The 10,812-nt window shown below is 32.6% G+C and overlaps 2 protein-coding genes across 2 annotated transcripts; both read left to right on the top strand.

The window, feature by feature from the left end:
• Positions 1–2,081: 2,081 nt before the first annotated feature.
• On the top strand, positions 2,082–2,845 carry LOC112507877 (ethylene-responsive transcription factor ERF017-like). The gene has a single exon (XM_025112619.1). The coding sequence runs from the start codon at positions 2,220–2,222 to the stop codon at positions 2,805–2,807; it is 588 nt and encodes a 195-aa protein (XP_024968387.1). The 5' UTR covers positions 2,082–2,219; the 3' UTR covers positions 2,808–2,845.
• Positions 2,846–5,166: 2,321 nt separating this feature from the next.
• Positions 5,167–6,659, top strand: LOC112507978 (ethylene-responsive transcription factor ERF016-like). The gene has a single exon (XM_025112744.1). It carries the CDS (start codon positions 5,193–5,195, stop codon positions 5,691–5,693), a length of 501 nt encoding a protein of 166 aa, XP_024968512.1. The 5' UTR covers positions 5,167–5,192; the 3' UTR covers positions 5,694–6,659.
• Positions 6,660–10,812: the final 4,153 nt, after the last annotated feature.

Here is a 10,812-nt window from a genome sequence, read left to right as displayed (position 1 = left end):
TATTCTGTTAGAACTCAATGATTATCCTAATTATATTTTAGATTTTTTATATTTAAAATGAGATGTTTATCTTGTATTTGATTGTGTTTATCTGCAGTTAGTTACATGAATTCAGATATGGGATGAAATCGGATAGAGATGAACATGTTTAAGAGTTTTAAGAGTTTTTAAGAGTTTTAGCCAAATGCTTTATAATATAGTATAGATATATATCTTCTCTATCGTTTATTAAACGTATTGTCTCGTGTCGATATTTCACAAGAAGCATATATAACAATTTTTTGAATATTTGCTTTTATTGACTTGACTTTAATTTTTAAATATGTTCCTTTGGTTTCCTCCATTCCCTAGCTCCAGAAGAAAAAGCATTTGTGAGATTAAGCCCTCATGCTTTAGGAAATATCAATTTGGTCCTTAGACTTCTAATCTACACTCTTCCACCCAATTTAAGCAAAGACAATGTTGTTTATGTGCTTTACTTCCTTAACGATTCATGATGATTATTGGATACGGTCAACCTACCATCGTGGTGAAATTAAAGAGTTGTTTACGTGGTGTTATACTGGGTAGGAGTGCTTGTTGGGGAATTGGGTTCTGTGGTCGAAATCACTTGGATATTTTTCTAGATCGTGTTTGGAAATCATTTTCCAACTACCGTATTTTACCCCTATTATGCCTTAAATTTACACAAAATCAATATCGAGATAATCTAGGAAATCATACACGAAATAATAAGGGATATATATATATATATATATATATATTCTTCAGATCATGAATTATGCATTTATAAGAGAGATTGAGAGTTATGACGATTAAATGATAATAATCCTTAATGAATAAGATCGAAGAGTAGTTGTAGTCGAATCAGAGTTCGAGTCTAAAGTCTGACTTTATTAGTCCAGACTTAGGACCAAGTCTGGAACAAGTTTGATGAATATGTCAAGATCTCTAAACCCATTAGTCCACACTTAGGACTTAGTCCAGAATCAAGTATGAGTAGCAGGTCTAGAGTTAGACACTTAGTTTGATTTCACTACAACTTTAGACCCACAACTCAGTTTGATTTCACTACAACTTTAGACCCACAACTCTTGTTGTACTAGTCCTTACTTGTACTTAGGGGCGTTGCCCCTCAAACTCCGCAAGAGGGCATAGCCCCCTTGACCCCCATCTTTTGGCAATCTAAAATGATGGTAACAACATTTGTGAGTGTGCACTTCACACTCATTTACTTACTTATGCTTTCCTTATCATCTCAATCGATCTCTAGTAAATCACAACTACACCAAATGGTTGATGACAGTAAAATCATCAAGAGTACTCTCTTAACCAATAAAAGATGATGTTGTTTACCTATACTTCTAACCGAGAGAGATGTTGACCTAATCAAACAAATATACTTGGCCAACAACCGTTTTAAGTTATCGATTGAACAAACCAAACGTTTTATCTCAACCACATTCTTATTTCGTTAGCATTTACCTAATTTGTGCTGGTAAACAGCCTCTATAAGTTGCACACAGAGATCATTCGAATACAATCAAAGTTAGCTAACCCTTGGTAGTCAGAAAAGGCAAAACAAGAAAGAGTAGAAAAACCATGGACGGAACAAGAATCCTTACGGCGCGAAAGAAACAAAATAAAAAGCGGGTAAAAGTAGAGGGACTGAAATTGGGAAAAAGTCGATAGTAGAGAAGATAAGGAGAATCTTTGCAATCGCTAAGTCGCTATGCATGTGGGGCCTTTTTCACTCTTGAAAGTGACCACTTCTTACCACATGGCGTTCCCATTTAGCACACGTGCTCTTTTAATCCCACCGCGTAAAACCATCCCCCACTCCCTATCTCAAACTATACATACATAATATGTATATACATATACATACATAATATATATATATACATATATATACATTATATATGTATATATATATAAGTTGCATAATGAAGAGATCTTCCAATGTTTTCTTCATCTTTGATATATGTCAAAGATAAGATCTTTATATGATTAGTGGGAAAAAATTGAAAAGGAGCTCTAGAGATTTGTGTGTGTGTGTGTGTTTTTCAACACAAGATTTCTTGATCAACGCGGACGGTTGACCCACCCGTCTTTGTGAGTCGTCTTTTTCTGACGAGTACCCTAATTACAACACATACATATAAACATTCATCCAAGAAATATCTAGCTAGCGACCGATAACAAAGTTAAGGTCATTAATGGTGAAACCTGCTGCAGAAACGAGTTCAGCTGATCATCAAGAGCCCAAGTATAAAGGAGTCAGGAAGAGGAAATGGGGGAGGTGGGTGTCGGAGATAAGACTTCCCAACAGCCGTGAAAGGATCTGGTTGGGTTCCTACGACTCGCCGGAGAAAGCTGCTAGAGCTTTCGATGCTGCACTTTTCTGCCTTCGTGGTACCACCGCCACCTTTAATTTCCCTCACCAACCGCCTAATATTCCCGGTGGAAGGTCTCTTTCCGCCGCCCAGATACAAGCTGCCGCCGCTGACTACGCCAACTCATCCCATTCTCATTCCCATCACCACCACCACCACCAATTCTCCGAGTCTCCGTCTGGTTCAGCTTCTCATCCCGCCGCTCCCATGGAGGCTGCCTCCACCTCCTTTCTGTTACACTACGACGACGATAACAGTAATAATGTGACGGATTACGGAATATTTCCGGGGTTCGATGATTATTTCATGCGGCCGCCACCAATCGTTTCTCCACGTACTCCTTATTACGAAGATGAGAATTCATGCGATGAGGATATCTCGCAAGGCCCATCATTTCTCTGGAGCTTTTGATCAATAATATCCATTACACCATCAACCATCTACATATATATATATATATATACACACACACACACACACACATATATATATATATATATATATATACACACCTGCCGGAGAAAAGGGTGATCGGAATTCTGGAAGTTTTTAGTAACCGGAGTTGCTGATCGACATAATAAGACAGTGGTGCAGGTGATGAAGGCCATGGAGATGGAAATGGAGGCAATATCCTCTTTATCTTTTAAGGTTTCTATGATTCCTGAATGCTTCAATTGTGTGGAGATGAGCAATACATACATACACATCAAATAATGTTTTTATGTACCATTTATCCTCGATGTCAATAAGATTGCTCCATTTGTCATCTATAACATCGTCTTTTAGAAAAAGGAGCGACAACTACAATCAAATTCATAACATTCATGCAACCATTATTCTATTCTATTTCTGTATATAAAACGACATCTTTATTTTGCGAGAACGTGAAAACATTTTTTTACTATAGACAATTGCGCGCATGTGATACTATTATTTCATCACATGTGATACTAAATCAGAGACACGAGCGATTTTCTATGTGATCTTAGTTGCGGGCTAAGTCATCCTTACATCACTAAGCCCCCTCACAATTATTATCACATGTGATAAGGTTATTATTGATATGATACTATAATCCATCAAGACCATCACATGTGATATTAAATCATAGACGCAGACAACCTTTGGCGCGACCTAAGTCGTAGAATACGTCGTTCGCTCATCACAACGTCCCCTCATGCGTATTATCACATGTGTTAAGAGTGTTTTCGCGTTCTCATAAAATGAATGTGTTCTCGTTTGAACCTCCACCTATATATATATATATATATATATATATAGGGTATATTTCTTTTACAACCTTGTGTATTTGTACAATCCTTGCAACCCAATTAATTGAGATATTTATAGAAATGATGGGAGTACATTTATTATGATTTGAATATATATGGAATATTAATAGAGTTCATTAATTATGTTTAATACTTTATATTAGGAAACAATCATAATTTTTATGAAATCACATATTCATCAAATGAAATGGACGGTTGAGATTGAGTTGTATTGGTTGCACAAATGTCAATGGTTGTATAAATGACTTTTGATGAGTCTTATGGTCTTATAAAAAATCAAGGATTTAAACTTTATCAAAGGTGAGAAAGGATGGGTGTGTGTTATTTATTCTATTTACTGTATATAAATTTTATATAAAAAAACAAAGATAATATGTAAAATTCAACACTAAATAACTTTATTTAAATTTATTTTATGGTCAAAATGTAAAATTAAAAAGTTAATTAATTCCAATTGTAAAAACTGAAAAGCATAAAACAGTAGAGTGAACCCGATAGTGGACGGAGGTAGCCACTGGTGCTATGATCTATTTYCATCACATGTTCATTTTAAAAGTTTTTTTGAAGTTGACATGTTTAGCCCTTTACGTTTCAATAGTTTATACTTTTTGCTAATTTTGTTAAAAGATAAGATAACAATTTAAGTCTAAAGTTATAAACCTAGTTTTTGTTAAGGTATATATAGTGTTAGATTATGAAAATTTCATGCATAGAGTACCTACTATAAAAATGGTTTTTTCACATGTCTTTTTTTATACTGTTTTAAAAAAACCGTGTAAAAAGATACCCTTGTTTTTCTAAAACTTTTTCACACGGTTTTTGGGTGATAAAATCATGTAAAAGAGTTTGAATACCATTTCACACCGTTGTTCCCAAAACTGTGTAAAAATATATACAAATATTTTATACTATTATTTAAACTAGTCAACAAATATTTTTTATTTTTGATTATGGACCTTTTTTCCGGTCCTTAAGGGCTAGATTCGTCTCTGATCGACATCATAACTTATTCTGATTCAAAAGTTATAAACGTTTAAAGTTTGTAACATTTTTTATGGTACATTGATGACCAAACGTTTTTAGGCACGATGTCATCGGTGATGGGGTTTAAAACGTGTGTACACATATAAGGTTGTTACAGCTAGCTGATTCTCTTTCTATATATATATATAGCGACTTCGTTTGCTTTCCACGTGTGATTGCGGCTACGGTCAACGTGTACCCATTCCATCTACTTGCTACACGTACACGATCTTATATCCATACACGTGTCATGATGCATACGTGTCATATTGCGGCTGAAGTTACTTATCACTTCTTTTCTTAGTCAGTAGGAACTCAACTACAACGTGGCGCACATGCTCTCATTCCACGTATTCTCTTTCCATGCGATATACCAGTATATATCTATATATATACATGATGTGTGCATCTATATATGGGTGTTGTATGTACATGATGCATACATATGTACGTAGGTTGATGTGATTAGATTTACGATTAGATGGTGAGACCGACAGGGGGCGGTGGTAGAAAGGAGAGGAAGGAGGGGCGTTACAAGGGTGTTAGGATGAGAAAATGGGGAAAGTGGGTGGCGGAAGTCCGTCAACCCAACAGTCGTGATCGGATATGGTTAGGGTCATATGACACGGCAGAGGAAGCGGCCAGGGCTTACGACGCCGCCCTCTTTTGCTTGCGTGGACCGTCGGCATTGATTAACTTCCCTAACCATCCACCGGACATCCCCATAACGGCGGACCTCTCCCCCTCCCAGATACAGGTGGCGGCTTCTCGACATGCTCGTGGGTTGTCGACGGATTCTTCGTCGTTGGCCCAAGTGGCCGGTAATCTCAGGACGGGTTATCAGGATGAGCAGGAGTGTAATTTGTTCAGAGAGTATCGGAACGCGACGAGTAATTATTTTCCGGTGGAAGAGGGTGGTGGTGGTGGTGGTGGAGATGAGGGCGTCGTGGGTTTCGAGAGACAACGTTTGTGGGGTTATTGAAGAGCTGTTGGTCTTGTAAAGTAGGATGAATTATAGGAGGATAAGACATATGTTAAAAAGGTAAACTATCAATAGATTTTTAGGGTGTTTTGAATTTATACTACATTAATTAATTATCTGCTTACGATGGATTTGTATTAATCAAGTGTGGAACAACACATGGTAAACTCCTACACCCATTTTACATAAAAGATATGTTAATTAGGGCTTTAAAGATTAATTAATACTTCGATTGAGATTGATACTAAATCTAATCTAAATTATGTCACTCATGGATTAAGCTTAACGGGCCTCAACACCTACCTGATAAGCGTTTTATCCGTAAAATTCGATAATATCATTTACTTATCGGGTAAGATTTTAATCTATGATGCTGTATGTAACAATTTAACCGGTGCAAGTGTCAATTGTTGGAATAATTTTGTTTCTCTTTGTTTTTACGAACAAAAGTGTTCCATTATTACCAACAAAACAGAATAAATATGAACCTGAACCTTTGCGTGAAAATAATCCGCTAAAAGGGCTCCCAATTCCGGGATGAATTTTTCCTTTCCACTTTAGAAAAAGAACTAACGTGTTGATGGATCATTACCATGATCATACAAGGTAATCAGATTTCGGTATTTTAGGATTAAGGGTGTAAAACGTCGCCATCACTTATGGAGTGAGAGACTCGATTCTTGGTTCTTACTGGATAAAATTTTTGGTTTTTATCATATTCATTCAGTAGGATAATGTAATTTGATAAATACTTATTCGAGTAAACGTTTTGGTAAACAATTTCTAAATCTATCATGAACAAAAATCATCCGAAAATGAAAAACAAAATTGACTCGACTCTTTGTTCGACCTAGTCGAATGCAAGGTTCAAAAATCATCGGTTTTAAAATACCATGTCTGTCGAGTCCGATCAATAAAATTGAAGTACATTATATTTTAATTTATTATAAATTTATTTGTTTTAAAGTAAGTGTCTATTTTCAAAAATAAAGTAAATAACTCTTAAATCTATCCTTAATTAATGTATAAATATTCAAAATTTGTAAAAAGTGATAAATTAAATAAGGGTAAAGATATTATTTGATTAATCAAAAAGTGTAAATTATGATTTTTGTTAAGAGTGTGCAGAAAGTCATCCGATCTAATTTAAACTGACCGATCCAATTAAAATTGATTGATTATAATAGGATCTCCGATTGTATTAGTATCGGATACAAAATTTCAACATGCAAATCGGATCAATCGTTCTGGGATGACAGTCCAACATCCAATAAACTGAACCGATTTAATCTGATGATCATCCAATTTCTCATCCAACTAATATTCAATCAATATTTATACAATTATTTACATTTTACGAGCATTGTTTTTTTTTTTTTTTTGATATTGTTTATATACATTGTTTTTTAATAACTTAAGAAATTATACGAATAATTGATTAAAATGGTGAATTAATTGGTTTTGTATTAAATCAAAAAATTGCATTAATCCAATCTCATCCAATAGATAACTAATAGTAATATTAATGAATCAAACCAATCCGATCCAATTATCTATTGGATTTTGATCGGACCGGATGTCCAATGCTAATCGGATTGGATCAGATCAGATCAGATGACAAAATCCAACATCCAATGTATGATTGGATCCACTTAAATCCGTTGGATTTCAACCGATGAACACCCATAATTTTTGTCACTTTGTTTTTGAAAGATTGGGATTTTCGTCTCTGTGATTTGTAGTTTATTGTTGTTTTTATTCTCATAATTTATAATTTATTATTGTTTTCGTTCTTGAGACTAAATCTATTAAATATCATCGATTTAACTTAAGGGTGTTTTAGTCTTTTTGATTTATCTTTTCTTTTTTGGTTCATTAAATATCTTTTTTGGTTTTTTTATTGTTATTTCAGTCTTTTTAATTTAATCAAACTGTATATTTTTTGATACAACTAGTTTTTTTTAATTATTTTATATAAAAAAAACTAGTTGCAGCAAAAAAATATTTTAATTATTTTATCATAAATAATAACAAAATAAATCATAGAACCTTTGGTCTAACGGTATTGTAGTYTTTGGTCTTCTAGGAGATTAGCAGACCCGTTCCTTATATTTTATAGGCCATGGACGAGATGTAAAAAGAAATCATCGATAAGTACTAAAAAAATTCAATTTATTGTTTATCATCAGAAAATAACATTGAATTCAAAAAAATATTAATGACTCTTATAAAACGTTTTTTTCAAGTATATTCAGATGTAAAATCATTCGATAATTAATTCTATATTATTATTATTATTTACCATGTCATTTGTACGTATCATCGTAAATTCGTTCCACCACAAAACATATTCCATGATATATATATAGATATATATATATATATATATATAGATATATATATATATATATATATATATCTTTTGTATATAGATTAACATCAATTAAGCTCAAAAGGTTGACTATTCAAAATAACATTTTATATAAATCAGTTGTTTTTCCATGTCACATCATTTTAATTTTTCGTAACCATTTAATTAGGGTTTAAACAAACTTTTTAGAAATCATCAATCAATCTTATTGTCAAAAGTATATTTTGGTTTTAGTTTGAGATCTTATTCTTATTTTAGAGATACTAAAATATTACTCACGCAATGCAGCTTGATATATCATGATTTAATTTCTCTTGGTCGATGTTATAATCCGGTTTTATGTATTTTTTAGAAAACGATAATGTTTTATATTTGAGTAAAATATAAATATGAAGATCTCATAAAAACGTGTAAATATATTGATATTAGTATCAAATTAACTATTTAAAAGTTCTCATTTTTTATGTTATTTGTTTAATTCAATTTTTTTTATTATAATTTAATTTAGATTTAATAAAGAAATAAATTATTTTTGGTTTAATAATACAAATTTATTTTTATAAAGATAATAATTAAGTATTTTATTATAACTCAATGATTATTCTAATTATATTTTAGATGTTTTATATTTAAAATGATATGTTTATTCTATATTTAATTATGTTTATCTGYAGTTAATTACACAAATTCAAACTTGGTGCTTTAAAAAGTTATACTTATGCACACTTACTTATAATATTGTATTTTAAATAATATGCATCAATAAACCATATTTGATGCATAAAAAATGTTTTATCATATAGTATAGATGATAGTACTTAAAATTCATACACTCGATATTAGGTAATAAGAAGTTAATAATGTATTTAAAAGCAATGTTAGTTTTGAAATCCTAAATACATATATAAATCAGATCGTCTCATATAACTGAGAATTTTTTTTTTCAAAAGATAGGACTTTTCTTAGTTAATAACAAGAAATCTACTGTATTCTAATATAAAATAGAATTCATGTAGAGGGAGATCAAAAGAGTTGGTGGGAGATGATTGATGGACAATATATCAATGTTTTGTAGGCAAAATAATTTTACATTTTAATTGTACATAATTTTTCTAGGAGAAAACATAATTTAACACTATTATTTACTTTGTGGGTAAGATTTTAGTCCACTAAAACGACATCGTATGCAATAATTTACCCGGTAAGCGTTTATCGTGATAAGAGTCGTCGCCCTCACTTACCGGGTAAGATTCTTGGTCTCTACCATATTCATCCAGTGAGGTAATGTTACTTGGTAAACGCTTACCCGGGTAAGCGTTTGATGAACAGCCCCTAAAAAAAAACATGTATCCCTTTTATTTATTGAAAATTTTGAACTATACTTTATAATATATGTGGAAATTAATTGGGCTTCTATTTCTTATGAGCCTTGGGTGTACACCCAGCCCGTCCTCTACCAGAAACTACACAGGAGGTTAGGAGTCCAAAGTCCAAACCTCACCAAAAATAAGGAATGTGAGAGTTTATTTGTTGCATATTATATAACTCAATAACAAATAATATATATATATATATATATATATATATATAATTTCAATATCCAATATTATATAGTTTTATTAGATCAAAGAGGGAAAAAAAATATCAAAAAATATATTTAATAAACTAAAAATAAAAAAGACTAAAATATCCCGAATTAGTTGAAGGATTTTAACATATCAGTCTTAAAGACGAAAATAATAATAAATTATAAATTACATGAACAAAAATCGTAATTTTCTCTATTTTTTAATCTTACAAAAAAGTCTCTATGAAGTTAATATTTTAAGCAAGAATTGTTCATCAAACCTCGAAAATTCAAGAAACATGACTTCAATCTTTTAATTCAAGAAACACGTCTCAGAGAGGATATAATGACGCATGGTACTCACCCTTTACTTGGGAATAGAGAGGGGAAACATAGCATGTCACAAGAGCGAGGTGAGGTTTGGAACTCTACTGCGAGAGGGACGCCTCGCGAGCCGGGCTTGTTCATACATAGGCTTCTCTGGTACAAAATGAGCCACTTCAAATAGGTGTATCGAGGTAGGCCGTGGATTGAATAGAGAAAGAAGGGCTCGTATTTGACAGATTTCGAGCAAACTTGAAAAGGATCTTTCTGATTCTCGAAGAATGAGGGGCAAGGGGATTGATCGAGAAAGATCTCTTGTTCTTATTATAAGATCGTGAATGTAATTTCGATTACTGATGGACAAATATTCTTATATGCCGATCTATTCAATGCTGGAATCCAACCCACATTCACCAAATGGAGCACCGCAAGGGATCAGAGGTTCCAGACACTCTCGATACTCACTTTAAAATCACACAATAACACGTCTCAGAGAGGATAATGAAAAATCTTATCTATTTTAGGTTCAAATCCAGACGTTACCAAAACCTTTATGACCATAGAGGTCCATCTGTGATGACATCAGTACAGTCATGATCATCGGGTTCAGTCGATGCACATAAAAACTGAACCAGAAACCTACTATAAAAAAAATAACAAGAGATGCCATATAATCAAAACTAGTATGGGAACCGTGCGTTGCGCGGTAGTATGAGTGCTTTGATTAATGATCTGATGATTGTCTATATAAATATATATTAATTGTTAATAGAATCATCAACAAATCATATTCAAATAATTCGAAAAAGTTAAATAAAATATAGTTAGTGAAATTTTAATACACACACACACACACA

The sequence above is a fragment of the Cynara cardunculus genome (assembly GCF_001531365.2).
Source record: "Cynara cardunculus var. scolymus isolate 2C chromosome LG 2, CcrdV1, whole genome shotgun sequence".
NCBI lineage: Eukaryota > Viridiplantae > Streptophyta > Magnoliopsida > Asterales > Asteraceae > Cynara > Cynara cardunculus.
Note: the sequence above shows the minus strand (reverse complement) of the source record. Positions and strands in the feature narration are given on the sequence as shown.